This window comes from Idiotropiscis lumnitzeri, chromosome 5 (assembly GCF_059441095.1).
Source record: "Idiotropiscis lumnitzeri isolate Australia: NSW breed Sydney's pygmy pipehorse chromosome 5, RoL_Ilum_1.0, whole genome shotgun sequence".
NCBI classification, from domain to species: Eukaryota; Metazoa; Chordata; class Actinopteri; order Syngnathiformes; family Syngnathidae; genus Idiotropiscis; species Idiotropiscis lumnitzeri.
The window spans coordinates 3,081,504-3,097,370 of NC_142395.1; the positions used below are offsets into that span (position 1 = coordinate 3,081,504).

Genomic DNA, 15,867 nt, shown 5'->3' on the forward strand with positions numbered 1-15,867 from the left:
TATAAAGTCACTCATGAGCATCACCACATTCTGTGAAGATGGAAGGCAGCAAACAAGGAATGGTAAGAAGCAATTGAAGTAAAGAGGAAGGACAAATGAGAAATATGTAGATCTAATGAAAAAACAACGGAATGGAATGCAGTCTATACGTACAGTGTCTTAATAAAAGTAGTTGCCCCTTTCTGTTTTAATTTTTTTGGGGACACGTTTATCATTTTAATGTATCAGATCTTTAAGCCAAGATAATATATAATTGTAATACCTTAAATACAAAATGCAGTTACAAATGATTATTTTATTTATCAAGGGCAGAATAAACGCGATGATTAAACACCTATTTTGGAAAGATGGAATTCACTCAGGCCTGATTAATGCCAAATTTGCTCTGATTAATAGAACAATCAGCTCATACTAGTATAACCTGCGAGTGAACATCTGGCCATCATTTCGTAGCGTCAATTTCAAGTGCTCATGGGTTATGCACAGGGCTTAAAATAAACTTTTTTGCCCACCAACCACAATGGTTAGTGGTTTCTTTTAGTACTAGCCACTCAGTATTTTCATCCATCCATCCCTCTTCTGTACCGCTTCTCCTCACCAGGGTCGCTGGAGCATATCCCAGCTATCTTCGGGCAGTAGGCGGGGGACACCCTGAACTGGTTGCCAGCCAATTGCAGGGCACACAGAGACGAACAACCATCCGCGCTCACACTCATACCTAGGGGCAATTTAGAGTGTTCAATCTACCTGCCATGCATGTTTTTTTGGAATGTGGGAGGAAACCCACGCAAGCACGGGGAGAACATGCGAACTCCACACAGGGATCCGGGAGCCGGGATCGAACCCACACCCGATGCTGTTTCTCACTGTGAGGCCATCGTGCTAACCAGTCGGCCACGGTGCCACCTCCTACGTAAACAATGCTGTTAAAACATGTTAACCTTCGTTTTCAAACAAGCACGCTCGTTGTTTTTGCCTCTAGCTAAGCTGCACCCCATAAATGACGTCACAATGTTTACAAATTGTGAAAGGATGACAGATGGCGAACACAGCTTTACTACGTACTAAGACTGGGAGGCTGTGCCGGGTGCGTTAAACCACAATTTGTGAATGGATTGTGGATGCTTGGGCTAACTTGTCTGCTAGCACTGCTGTTCAAGCTTTTACAAAAGCCAGCATCATTTCTGAGGGGCCACACGGCAACAAGACTGACAGCACAATGACAAGAGGGAACCAGTCGTGTTAAATACTTCAATAAAGTGTTGTTGCCCTTTTCCATGCTAGTTTTAAGCTAACGTATGTTGTACTGTGTGTATGTGTCAAATACAGAAATGGTGGTGCATCTTATGGTTGTGAAAATACGGTACTTTGAAGAACAAATCCCAATTCCAATGAAGTTGGGACGTGTAAAATGTAATTTAAGAACAAAACACGAGGATTGGCAAATAGTTTTCGACTAATATTGAATTGAATACAGAACAAAGACAAGATACCCTCCAGTTGACCTAAATGACCACGTTATTGGTGGATCAATAGGAGATTAATGCGCATGTTGAAGGAGTACCATGCTGGGATAGAGGGGGCATATAATTCAGGAAATGTTTGATGATATGAATGCATGATCAAGTATTCGCAAAATTTGTGACTTATCATGTATGTGTCGTTACAAACCTGAAAGACAACAACAAAAGCCAAGCGAATAGCTAGAATGGCCCAGAACTCCTTGGATAAATCATATGGTGTGCTGGCCCAGGGAGGCTCTCTGTAGTCTTTATACCTAATTCAAATATTAAAAAAAATCTTAAAATGATCTGTGAGAATGTCACATCTTTACTCATTATGACACATGGACATCATGAGTATTATTAATTGATTAGTTAGCTGTAAAACAAAACCTTACCTGCATACTTCTACCTTATGGCCCAGGATCATTGGGTCTAAAGGGTCTGTGCCTGCCTCAAAGTCACTCACGTTGAAGTAAGACAGAGTGTGATTGATGAAGCCGTGCATGGTGCCATCAGGACTGTACATGTGCTGGTACACAACTCGTGGAATAAAGTCAGATGTGAAGGAGATCACAAAGGCCTGGAAACCAAAAACTATGAATTACTACTGCCCTCAAGAAATTAGAATGAGATGATATGGACAACAATCCAAGCTTGAAGCATGATATGCGAGAACATGTTTTGACTGACAAAACTCACATTTACGATCACAGCCAGCTTGCTGAGGCCCTTTAATAGGTTGTACCAGATACCTAAAAACAAGAAGCAAGGCCCTTCGTTAAAGAAAACATCTGCAGGTCTTGGGAGTGTTAAGGGGATCCTGTTTGGATTTGAGTGATTACACCCTCAGCTGTGCTCAGGGGGGTTTGGAGGGTCCATCAAGAGAACTGAAAACTGCTGGAATACCACTGGGACAGGCCACAAGTGAGTTTTATGTAACCATGGATTGGGGGGGTTGCTTCAAGCTTGATAGAAATTTGAAGCTGCTTACATGGAATAGCCAAATGGCCGCTACACAAAATTAGATGGTTAGATGAGTTATTTGGCTACAATTAAAAGAACTATGTTTGGATGAAGCTTACAAACTTCACTATGCCAACTGTCAAGGATGGTAGTGGAAGTGACATTCTCTTGGGCTGGTTTCCTGCCAGTGGTACTACACAAAGTGGATGGAATAATAACAAGGGACTCCCTCTAAATTCGTTAAATTCCTCTAAAATCAACAGGCAGATGGTTGAAACTTAAACACAACCGAGTGCTCTAACAGGAATGTGATCCCAAACACGTTGAAAATGGTTTTGTAAACAATAAAGCATGCTATCATTATACTGTAACTTACTTCTGGAAATTAATAGTCAATTTGCAACAGAATGTTACTATTTTTATCATAATTGTAAAATAGTGTTAAATATCCATTCATAGCATGTAAATTAATAGTTAAATCGGTCCGATTAAAATAAAAAATAGAAGATAACTGATTTAACAGTGTAAAACTATGGATTTTTGTAAATTTCCAATGTTAGAACAGTATACTACTGTATAACTTTTCTTTTTATTGTAAAATGCCATTAAATATTCATATCCACATTTAAATTAACTGTGAATGATTAGTTAAGAAAAGGAAACTCTAATTTATTATATTAGTATTTTCTGTTGTGAAATACGCTATATGAATAAAGATGCATTGTATTGTATTGTCTTATGGCCACCGCATTGCTATCGCCACCGCTTGACAGAAAATGAATTCAACTTCTTTATTAATCACTTTGCATTAACATTAACAATGTGGAATGCGGGCATTCTGTTTTGAGATTTTCAAGAAATGCTGAATAAGTGATAAATTTAAATGTAAACACTGGCAGAGTTTTATAAAAACAAAGTGCTACACATTGATATTTGTGTTTTTAATTATTGTGAGAAATCATTAACATTATGTCTTCTCATAGTTAAATGACTAATAATTTGCATGTTCTGCCTGTGCCTGTGCGCGTTTTCTCCGGGTTCTCCGGTTTCCTCCCCATATTCCAAAGACATGCATAGTAGGTGTGAGTGTGAGCGCAGATGGTTGTTCATCTTTATTTGCCCTGCGATTGGCTGGGTATCAAACTAGTTGCCCATCGCATTAATTAGTACCTAAGAAGTAGCTTTCAGATTCAAAAAGGTTAGTGACCCCTGGGTATAAACACACACCCATCTACATATTTGGAATGTGGGAGGATGGTACCCGAAGAAAACCCGCAGCCATGAAGAGAACATGTAAACTCCACATAGGAAAGCCCTACAAGCACATACAGATAGTTGAGATTCTTACCAAGAACCTTCTTGCCATTTGGCAGACCATTCATATACTGTGAAGTATTCAAATCAATAAATTAGTGTATCATGTGGTCCTAGTAAAGGGTGAGTTGTGGGGTGAGAACTTTGAAATTGGTGAGAAAGCAATTGGAAATATGCAATAAGAAACATATTAGCCTCCTATAAATTAATGCAATGGTGTAGAGCTGTTCTGCATCACAACACCTCTTGTGTTATGCCAGTTAGTAACATGAGAGAGATAAAAATAGGTTACTCACTATTCTGCAGTTTTGTTCTACACCACTGCAAACTACAACCACAAAAATAACATGTTCAATTTATACCTCTGTCATTTTATAGACAGAATATTTAATTTTCTTGTTTTAGAAATCCTTACATTGTGCAAGTGGTCATTATTCTTTCTTCATTTTAAACAATACACAATCATTGTACTGTATACCATGACGCCACTCAAATGTACATAGAATTTATGTTCAATGGATTATGTAATATCAGATAAGAAATGGTTTCGTTTGGGTTCATTAACACAGGTATGACAACCATTTAAAAGATATTCAGAAAGAAAAACTGTTATTTGATTAATGAGGCCTAGTCTTTATCTAGTGTTGAGTGTTTGTCGACGTTTCATCCCAGAAGACCACCTACCAATGTTCTTGGCTCTGACTGCAATCGGCCTTCGCAGTTCCATCACAAACTTTTTGGCATCCAGACGTATCTCAATGACATTATTCAGAAGAGCGAAGAGTGGGGCCAGAGGAAATGAGGCCACAAAAAGTGTCACCATCCCAAACTGGATGACTACAGAAACAAAACATTCACTCTTGTTAAACTACAAAACATTTTTAAAACCCGAAATTGATTCATTATTGTAGATTATGAATTCAACAAAAAATAATAACCCTATTTATATGACCTTAAGACGCACTTAATGTCCCACATATTCCCCAAAGCCAACAAGCACCCTGTAATGCAACGCACCTTGTTTATAGACTGAGACCTATAAATGTATACACGCGCTATTCTCTCTCTGGCAACAGACCTGATAGCCCTTAGGGCAGGGGTGTCAAAGTCAAATAGACAGGGGGCCAAATTAAAAAATTGCCAAGAAGCCGAGGGCCGGACTGATTGAATGATCATTGAAAAAAAATTAATTATCACACATAATGGAGAGAACCTAATTGAACGTACTGAAAACCTAACATATATAATACTATATGATTGGATCGGACAAATAATGCAATATTTTTTTATGGCACTGTCAATAATTTTTAATTTTCAACAGGCACAAAAGACAAACTTTATAAAATCCTTATAACATGCAAATTAAATGAATTAAGTGGTATTATTCAAAGCACCATCAGTCTATTTTCTCAGGGAAATGAAAAGTCACAAGTAGGCTAAATTTACTTTTTATCAGTCACTCAAATGAAATATTTTTAAAACAATTGGATTGAAACCAAATAAAGTGCAAACATCCACTAATAAGAGAAAAACAACACCTTCAAAGAAAAGTCACATGTGCAATGAAAACAAATATTTAACTTGAACTTTCCAACCTTAACTGAGTTTTTAACTCTTCTCAGTGTCCACCTTTCGTTTCCCCATTTTTGATGGGTATCTGAAAGTTAACACTTGCTGTTACGATAATCACTGCTGATGAATAATGAAATGAGGCGGCCTTGCGCACCATGCTCCCATCTCCTGTTCTGCACGCCACTGTTGCATTATGGGAAATGTAGTTTTGGCGCATGTGTGAAACACCAGCCGGTTCTAATAATAAAATAATATTATCCCGAGGGCCAAATAAATTCCTCTCACGGGCCGGACCTAGTATGCCTTGCTAAAATGTTAGCAAAGTCGATGCGTGTTGTTTTAAATGAATGGACGGAGAAATTTAGTTTTGTTCTGGCTGCAGCCGATTCAAAACCAGTGTGCATCATATGCTCCGAAACCGTTGCAACATTGCGAAGCGCCACTACAAAACAAAGCACCGCCCTTTTTTGCAAAGTTATCCGCTGAAGTTTGAGGTGAGCGTACGCAAAAACATCAAACTTCGAGTGCAGTATAAGGGATTTTTACATTTTCGTTTACAGCCTAGCGGCATGCAAACGAATGTTCACTAAAAGTATCATGGATTTTGGGGAAACATAAAAAAACATTCAGTGATGGGGAAGTACGGTTGCACAAACATTATTTAAAGGAAAACACAAAGGCCAGATGTGTGAAATAATCTACCAAATCCCAATGGCCCTGACTCCGTTCCAACCCAGAATTAAGTCACTGGCAGGGCAGTCACAAACTAATTTTTCTCATTAAGAGATGTTAAAAAAATATTCAAAAGAAAAGGTGGTGTCAAAGCTTATTTTGAATTAGTTTTTCATGAGGACAGCCATTTTTATTGATTGTGTACTGAACATGTTGACCTGTTTTACTTGGATAATTAGGCTTTTTTTTTTAGGCTGATAACTCTTTGATTTGAGAAAAAAAAGGTAAAAGATGTTAACTCAATGCTTAGCACTTGATATATTTCTGCAGGAGATATTTGACTGTTTTTTTTCCGGAAGTGGCACCCTTAAGTTCCTGGAGCCACATTTTCTTGAATGTGAAATAAACGCCTTATATTTGTTTGACTGGCAAAGGTGTTTAATGTGAACATTGCTAAATATTTAGTATATAAGTGCGCTCTGTTGAAAATGACTAAATATTGAAACTAAAAATGTAAATTAAAACCGTCACTCTAAGGCAGGGGTCTTCAATCCTGTTCCTCGAAAGCCGGTGTCCTGCCTGTTTTCCACCTCTCCCTGGTGCAACACACCTGGGCAATCGTTATCTAGCTTCTACAGACCTTGCTGATTATCTGATCATTTGAATCAGCTGTGTTGCAGCAGGCAGAGATGGAAAACCTGCAGGACACCGGCCCTCGAGGAACATCCATCCATCATCTATACCGCTTCTCCTCACTAGGGTCGCGGGGGGTGCTGGAGCCGATCCCAGCTATCTTCGGGCAGTAGGCGGGGGACACCCTAAACTGGTTGCCAGCCAATTGCAGGGCACACAGAGACGAACAACCATCCGCACTCACACTCATACCTATGGGCAATTTAGAGTGTTCAATCGGCCTGCCATGCATGTTTTTGGAATGTGGGAGGAAACCGGAGTACCCGGAGGAAACCCACACAAGCACGGGGAGAACATGCAAACTCCACACAGGACGGCCGGAGCCGGGATCGAACCCACGCCCGAAGCTGTCTCTCACTGTGAGGCCATCGTGCTAACCATTCGGCCACCGTGCCGCCCCTCGAGGAACAGGTGTTGTTAAATACAGGAATATTACCCACAACTGACGCTGTGTGCCCTTTGATACGGCATATCTTTTGGCCGTAAAAATACGGTATAAATAACAGTTTGTTGGGTATCGGATTTAATATGATCTTTGATAAATAAAACCAAAAAAGTGGCAAAAAGTATGTAGGGTAGTTTTTATTTTGTCTTTATTAGGTATTATTATTACTTCAACTCAAATCCTTTTAAACTCCTACTGCAATATGCACTTTTGCGCTACCAAAACAGCCTGCTTACCCTTTAAATATTATATGACTCATTAGTGTTTAAAAGCTAATCTGGATTTAAAAAAATAAACTTACTCATTTCCATGTACTCTGGGTTAAGACCAACAAAAGGACAGAGGAAATGGTCCTTCTCGTGTTGTTGCAAGGTTTTGATCAGCTCCTCCCGTTGCTTTGGATCCAACTCAGACTTTTTCTTACGAAGCATTTTTTTCAGCTTGCTACAGAAAGATAAAGAACAATGAAAGGACAGTTTTCCTCTGCTATATGATGGTTCACCAATCACTGTCACGCGACATAATGGGCTTTTTTGTGTTTGGTAAAGTTCAGACAACCTGTTATAAAATGGTGCATAAATGTACATAAACTAACACCAAATTCAGAAAAATCCTGTCTGTGTGACCAACTTGTGAATGCAGTGACAGTTGATGAACTCCTGGATACGTTCACCTGGAAAATCTCAAGTGTTCTGGTAATAAATTTGAAATCAAAATAAAGGCAATCAGAGTGTAAGTGGAAAAAAAACTCCAAATTCACTTTGACCTGTACAATGTCTTAATAATTTTAGCAATTAGTAATGGCAAGATATTGACACTTTTTTTTAACTCTGTGGCTTTTAACGTGAGTTTATCTATGAAGTTTTACCGATGACCATCAAGCTCACAACAGATATATCATTAGTCACATCTCATCAATGAAATTACAATTCAATTAAAAACGCCAAAGTGGACCAATGAAACTGTCCGAATCCACCCCATACTGAATATTGATCAGGCCTTTGCGGTAGGAGTGCACATGTGGGCTACCTGAGAGATGTGTAAGTGTGCGTGTGCATATGTATGTGTGTAGCGATATGTGAATGTGTAGAAGGGAATATAGTGAATATAGTATATGGTACAGTGAAAATAAGCATCTTGAGTAGAGTTTTACTGAATATAGGGTACAAGTGGCATCAATACATCACAGTCACGACTAACTTAAACTTTCGCTGGCAACTGACGCTACGGGCTCGCTCCAGAAGACAGCATTTCTGGGCATGAAACAAGCTCCTGCATCTCCCAAACATGTAACAAACGTGTTTCCAAAGACTGCACTTCCAAGGGCTTAGGAGTACTACTGCCTGATGAAGCGCATTGGGGGAAAAGAGAGACTGATAAATGTTCTCTGAACTAGCTGCGTTCAGCATTGTTGGAGGAAAAAAAAAACATGTGCCGATGTTTAAGGTAAACTAGAGCTGCAAGCAACTCTATGAAGGGTCCCTGGCAGCCCGGGTCAATTTAGGGGCACACTAGAATTAGATTTTTGTCAAACCCCTAACATGATTTTCATTATCATTTTATTCTATTTTTTTTTTGCCAGACCTGATGTGTGTACAGGTTTCATGCATTTTTAAGCATATTTAGAACCTTTTCTGTGGTTTCTTATCAAGCTTTTTCTTTTCCCTGAATGGGATTTTGAATTTTTCCTTGTCCAGTATGGGTTTCGAATCATCATAGAATGACGTTACTCATTGTCAAGTGCCCTATGAAGCCTTTGAGACTCTTTTGTGAGTTAGGGCTATGTAAATAAAATGACTTAAATTTGGATTTGCTGTATGTTTTAACTCATTTTAAATTTCCGTTGGTAACAGACACATACTCTTGAGAAATATTTCCTCATATCTGTGGTTATGCCAATGCATATTATATGTGCATAAACATGGCTTGTCCTCCATTCACGAAGAGCGAAGAAACACTACACATTTCAACATTATCGAGAGAACTCATCTTGATAATTTCATAGGTTTTTGTGCATTTTTGGAGCTTCAAAAACAACTCTGTTTTCTTGTCAGACAGTGTTGCAACGGCAGCATCGTTTGGCAAAAAAACACCTGATTCTGATTTATCTGATTTTAAAGATGGCTGTGATTTAGTTAATCAGAATCAGAAATCCCTTTATTGTCATTGTACTCAAGTGTGCAACAAGATTAGAGAGCTAACCTTCTTTTTGATTGTGATTCTGATTTTGACACTGCTTTTGGTTTTCCTGATGCCTTCCCCCGTCATTATTTCAAGCCCTTGTTAGGCTTTGTCGCATTTCTCTTTTAATGATCCTTCAGAGTCCACACGAGAACCCTTCCCATCAGACCTTCATTTGGTGTGCCATCGATCTGGGACCTCCAAGTGGTGGCCAATAAAGGCGCCCAAGTACAGGTTCTTGTTCCTCTTTTAATACCACCCTCTTTTTTTCATTCTGAACCTGTCCCTAAACTACTTCATTCCCCGGTTTTTCCTCACCTCGTTCACTGCCTTCTTCTTTGAGTCATCCTATTCATCAACTCTCTTGTGCTCCCCAATCTACATCTATGGCTGTTCAGGCAGCACATGCACTGCGGCCCTCCTTAAGCCAGTCACCTCTAGCCCCCTCAGCCCTCCGTCAGCCGCGAGGGAAATTCCTGGGTCTCAAGGTCTCTCTTCCTCGACCCAACGTTTCCTTACAAACCGGGTAAGGCACAGAGTGATGACAGGTTTGATCCCGGCCGGGCCTTTCTGTGTGGAGTTTGCATGTTCTCTCCAGGTACTCCGGTTTACTCACACACTCCAAAAACATGCGTGGTAGGTTTATAAAACACTCTAAATTATCCTTGGGTGTGATTGTGAGCGCAGGTGGTGCCCTGCAATTGGGTGGCAGCCAGTTCAGGGTGTACTCCTCTTAATCGCCGAAGAGTGCTGGGATAGGTTTCAGCACGCCCGCGACCCTCGTGAGGAGAAGCGGATTGGATAATGGATGGATGGATCAAGTATTATTCTACATCACATCCAATGTTAGCCTGTTGTCATGTTCCAGACAGAAATAAATGCTAAAGGACATGATTAACATAGCTAGCAAGATGTTTGTCTTGTTCTGTGTACACAACAAATTATTACAACAGTCTTATGTTGTAACTTTTGGTTAAAAAAAGGAAAAAAAAAGATGGAGAAGCCTAATTAGCTTGCAATGTGACAACCATGGAACCGGTATTAAAATTCCATACAAATTAGAGTTGAGCACTTACGGAATGCCAATCTCAAACAGGTTGTTTTGGATGAGTTGCTTCCCAAGCATGGTGATACATAACTGGATGCATAATTCCATCAGGCAGCCTGCGTCGGCACACTGGAAAAACAGGACATGACGACACTCAACTCACCCTGTGAAGTGCTCTGTGTGTGGAGCCAGATAATACAATTTCATCAAGTTTTAAAATGTAGTATTAATCTAATCTTACTTCACATTAAAATCTATGAAATATAAATATTTAAATAAAAAACACCATTGTTACCTCTTCCATTCTGTATGATCCTACAACATACAGGTAGTTTCCTGGCCGTCCAACAACCCTATGCAAACAAATGTTTTATAGACACACACACACACGCATATCATATGTACAAACACACACAAACGCACCCCCGCATGCACGCACACACACACACACACGCACACCCCCACGCACCCACACACCCCCGCACACGCCCCCACACCCACACACACACATATATATATATATATATATATACACACAAGATCCTATTTGCAGCAATTTTGGTAACCTTGATCTGCTATTGGGTGCCTCTTGTCTGTGCCTTTCAACGCTGATCTCATTTGAAATCCAATTTCACTCGCGGCAATATTGCAGACGCCAAATGTAGCAAAACCGCAGAAAACTCCATTTCAATACAGTTCAATGAAATCACGCAAATGCAAGTCTGTTGTGTGGAAGCATTATTCAAATCAACATTTAACTTTTTTTTCAAGATGCACCACTTGGCCTGTGTAAAAGTGCCAGAACAAATCATTAAATAAAAGATTTGATAAATGATAAGTAACAAGTGCAGCCATGCAAAACGTGTGTGATTTCCTACCTCCCCCTAAAAAAAGCCAAATAAACAATGGGCGTGAAGGCATTAACAAACTTCAAAACAAACGTCTTGAAGATAAGTCGCTCTTCAAAGCTTTTTTCTGTTTTGGGAACCTCTGCAAAAGATTGGGGAAAATGCATTTAATTACTACCGAATTCTAACATTAATTAAATATGGCTTTTTCTATGAGAATCATCCATTACAGACACAATAACATGAGACTAATATTTTGTGTTTTGCTTCAGAGTCCAATCAACTCATATGTTTTTTGAGTTAATATTTTCTTACCAAGTACAGTGAGCCAGCGTGCAATAGCGCCGTAGATTTCATCCAAGACGATGATGATGATGAGATTGATGATGGCAGCAGTTGTTTTGACAGTGGCTCGGACATTGTACCGTGCTGCAGGGTAGGCACTAATGTGTAAAGCTGTTGTAATGCTAATCCGGTAGAGAACAACCCCAAAGACAATGACAAATGCCACTGAGATCTATAAATGGAGAGAAAGAGAACAAAAAACATGATGTCTAACAACAACAACCAATGAAAGATTAATCTAATGTATCAGTGCTTTTCTGAGAAATTCTGAATTTGGGAGTTTAAAAACGTTAACATCTTTAAGGAGACGTGCAATTTTAAGCAATTCCCACCTCTTTTCTTCACGAAGTTTAAGATGCTTTTCACAGCAACTTAGTAAAACATAAAAGTGAATTAAGCATTTTTCTTAAACAGAGGTATGAATTAGACCGGAGAATATAGCTATCGCCGATGGAACAGGCTCACTGTTATCTATTAATGTTGTGCGAGCTGACAAGAACATGAATTTTGAGGGGCATCGGGCTATACTCTCTGCTCACATTCAACCAAATGCAACAAAACTGATTGGATGGCTGTTCGATCATGACTTATTAGCATCTACTGTAATTTATCTGCTGCTTGTTAGTTATCGACCTAAGTCCATCCAAGCTTGAAAAACGCAACTTCATTTGATAACAAAAAAGGTATGAACACACAATAGTACATTTTAAGAGGACAGTATGTAAGCTCAACACTAACTCAAACTTAGCCATTTTCCTCAACTCCACAGCTTGTAAAGGCACTTGCACTATTTCACAGTCCCAGGGTGCAAGGACCCTATTGTTTATGTAGAAATGATGTTGATGTTGATGATGATGATGGTTGTCATTATAAAAATTACGCTGTTTTTGAGAGTCTAATTCTGGGCGAACTCACATGATCCTTTGCATACAAATTAGACCTGGCAAAAACATTCACAAGTATATTTTAGAGTTTTATTGTTCTATGTGCTCGTACCCAAATGAGCATGTGCCCAAATGTGGCCAGGGGCGTGAGGGCCCTTTATAGCTGTTTGCTGCTGTAGTTCTGATCATTCTTAATTGGACACAAGCAGCAACCGCTGCAGAGTCCCCTGTAAGATATATTCTTACAATGGCCCGAGCAGTGACGGCTGTGAGATTCCTATTGTTTTTGCGGAAATAGTCAATACTATTATTTTTTATTCCTGAAATGACTTGTAATTTTGATAACATTAATAATTACAAAAACTGACCAAATTTTGTACTCTCATCGGGTAAAAAAATCCAATTTTAAAGTTGGCATAAGTTATGAAAACAAAATGGGTCTGTTGCGCCACCTACAGTGGAAAATAATTCATCCCAGTATGTTTGACCTAGGCCTACAAAATTGGCATGCAGGTGTACCACACCAAGACATTAAAAAAAAGTCCTTAGCAGCCATATCCTAAAATGAACAGGGAATCAGTTATATATTTTTTTAATTTGACGTACTTCATTTAGTAAAAATTAAAATTCCAGTGTGCCAGCATCGCAATGAGCCAGTACCTCAATGTGGCCAGGGGTGCCCTTTATAGCTGCTAGAAACAGATCTACTGTTGAGGCCAGGGGTCTCCAAGACCAGTCCTCCTGAGCCTCTGTCCAGCCTGTTTTATATGTAACCCTATTCCAACACACTAATGAAACGAACAGCTCAGCAAGCTTTGAAGTGAAGTCTAATAACGATCCTAATCATTTGAATCAGGTAACAAATAAAACAGGTTGGATGAGGGATGATGTTAAAATACGAGGTTGTGAGCTTTCGTAAAACGCTGTTGCTGTGACACTGCGCTGTTCGGCATGATAATGATAATTTTAAGGGTCTAAACATGCGTGAACTCTCATGAAACTTTGCACACACATTAGGCTTATGAATATTTCATTCATTTATTGTGAGATCTAAAAAAAAAAAAAAGAAAAGGCTCAGTAACATCTCCAACAAATTTTTAACTAAGCAGCCCACATTGGATGTTAAACCAAGCCATAGGCTAAACCTATTATGATTAAAGTTATTGTTGGAACTCTCTGTATTTTTCCTAGCTATCATGTGCCTACATTCCTTCCCTTCTACTAAAATTATGCATCAAGTTGTTATTTATTTAATTTTTTTTATTTTATTTATTATTTTCACGAAAATCCATACTGATTTAGTCCCACTTATTCTTCATTAAGTGGAAAAAAATTGACTAATAAAGGACATCTTTCTCTTTATCTTTAGTCTCGTCCAGTCTAGTTTTCGTCCATTGAAAAAAACCCAAAAAACTATTCTCGTCTAGTTTTCAATCACGAAATAACTCTACTTTCAATGTGCCGTATCTCCACATGGCCAGGTTTACAAAGGCCTTTTATAACTGGTTTAGTCCCGAGTTGTATTTGTCCACACTCCCATGTAGAATTGACAATAAATGTGCATGTTCTAAGTACTGGATGTGTTTGAATCAAGACTATTAGCCTCTATATTGGAGAACGAATTCTCAGTGTAGCAAACCCAGAAGACAAAGCAGATTTTATTTGGATTTTTGTCGCATGGTGCCCCCGTAATTTTACGAGCAGTAAAGGAGGTTGATGCAGTAATTATCCTCGCAAATCAAACTCTTTAAAGCAGAGCAATAGTCGCTACAGATGCATGGATTATACAAAAGCTATACATTTGAATGTTTACTGTTTTAAGTCTGTTTTTCGGCTTAATTGGGGGATGCTAATAAAAAAAACCCATTTAATTTCACTTAAATTATGCACACTGAATCAACAATTAGGAGTACAAAGGATATTGTTTATATGTTTCTTTCAATATGGCTGTAAACGAATCTACATAATTGAAGGAGATGTGTTACTCACCATGAAAGCCATCATGGCCACAGTATTCAAGTAAGCTGGCAGCCTGTCTGTACATGTCAGCTTCACTATGTCATCCTAACATAAAAAAATACATCGAGTAAAAAAATGAACAAACAGCAATACAATAACACACAACATCTGGATCTGTCTTGATTATTGATATTGAATTATTAATTAACACAGTAATTTGAAAATATATGGTGTGCATGATATTATAGACAGAGATCTTATATATACAAAGATACACATACCCCAAACATTGAAACATAATCATTATGCGTCTCTCCTTTGGAGCATTGCAAATTCAGCCTCAAGCAACAATGTCATATTCAAGTCAACTGAGAACTGGTTCAGGAGACGTCTGTATTCTTTTGTTCATAAACAGACAGAAACATGCTGAATTCCCAACATTTAGCTTTTAAACACATACACAAATTAACTGCAATGTATAATTCTCATGTAGAATTCTCATTATAAGATAAGATAAGATAAGATGTCTTTATTAGTCCCACAATGGGGAAATTTGAGGTGTTACAGCAGCAAAGATATAGATCACACAGAGTCGGCGGCGTAATGTAGCCGTTAATGTATTACATTAGCAGCAGACATTCATAAAAAGCATGCAAATATACACAGTATAAATGTATCTAGTGTAAGGAAACACTCCTAATGCCTGTCCATTATACAGAGGGGGAAACGCTGTAATGATAAAAACTACTGAATGATTGAAAATACTGCAATGATAAAAATATTGCAATGATAAAAGTACTGTAATGGTAAGAGTACTGAAATGATAGAAAAGTACTGCAATGATAGAAAATACTGCAATGATAAAAGTACTGTAATGGTAAAAAGTACTGCAATGATAAAATATACTGCAATGGTAAAAGTACTGTAATAGTAAAAGTACTGCAACGATAGAAAAATACTGCAATGATAAAAGTACTGTCATAGTAAAAGTACCGCAATGAAAGGAAATACTGCAATGATAAAAGTACTGCAATGATAAAAGTACTGTAATAGTGAACGTCCTGCAATGGTAGAAATACTGCAGTGATAGAAGTACTGTAATAAGAATACTGTAATGGTAAACAAATACATTATTGGTCAATATTTAAGTACACCATTGGCTGAAAGTACAGTAGTAGTGTATATTGCATCCTAGGACTGCACAATTGCACTAACAGCGAGGGTGTAACAGTCTATCACTGAAGGAGCTGTGGAGTGTTCTCAGAGTGTCATTGAGTGGGTGGGCTGGGTTGTCCAGCATTGATGACAGTTTTGCCGTCATCCTCCTGCCCCCCACTAAGTCCACAGAGTCCAGGGAGCAGCCCAGGACAGAGCTGGCCCTCCTCACTAGTTTGTCCAGTCTCTTTTTGTCCCGGCCCGAGATGCCTCCTGCCCAGGA

At 38.8% G+C, this 15,867-nt stretch overlaps 1 protein-coding gene across 7 annotated transcripts in view; it reads right to left on the reverse strand.

Moving 5' to 3' along the window:
- Positions 1-15,867, reverse strand: part of ano1a (anoctamin 1, calcium activated chloride channel a) — an 85,000-nt gene that overhangs the window by 8,830 nt on the left and 60,303 nt on the right. For all 7 annotated transcript variants that reach the window (XM_088296588.1, XM_088296586.1, XM_088296590.1 and 4 more), the window contains 11 exons: positions 14,460-14,534; positions 11,557-11,758; positions 11,272-11,383; positions 10,689-10,746; positions 10,422-10,522; positions 7,466-7,608; positions 4,467-4,619; positions 2,205-2,257; positions 1,901-2,085; positions 1,672-1,777; positions 1-30 (listed from right to left, as the gene is read on the reverse strand). The exon at positions 1-30 is cut by the window's left edge. In XM_088296588.1, coding sequence (XP_088152714.1) covers positions 1-30; positions 1,672-1,777; positions 1,901-2,085; positions 2,205-2,257; positions 4,467-4,619; positions 7,466-7,608; positions 10,422-10,522; positions 10,689-10,746; positions 11,272-11,383; positions 11,557-11,758; positions 14,460-14,534 — 1,218 coding nt within the window. The remainder of the gene's footprint in view (positions 31-1,671; positions 1,778-1,900; positions 2,086-2,204; positions 2,258-4,466; positions 4,620-7,465; positions 7,609-10,421; positions 10,523-10,688; positions 10,747-11,271; positions 11,384-11,556; positions 11,759-14,459; positions 14,535-15,867) is intronic.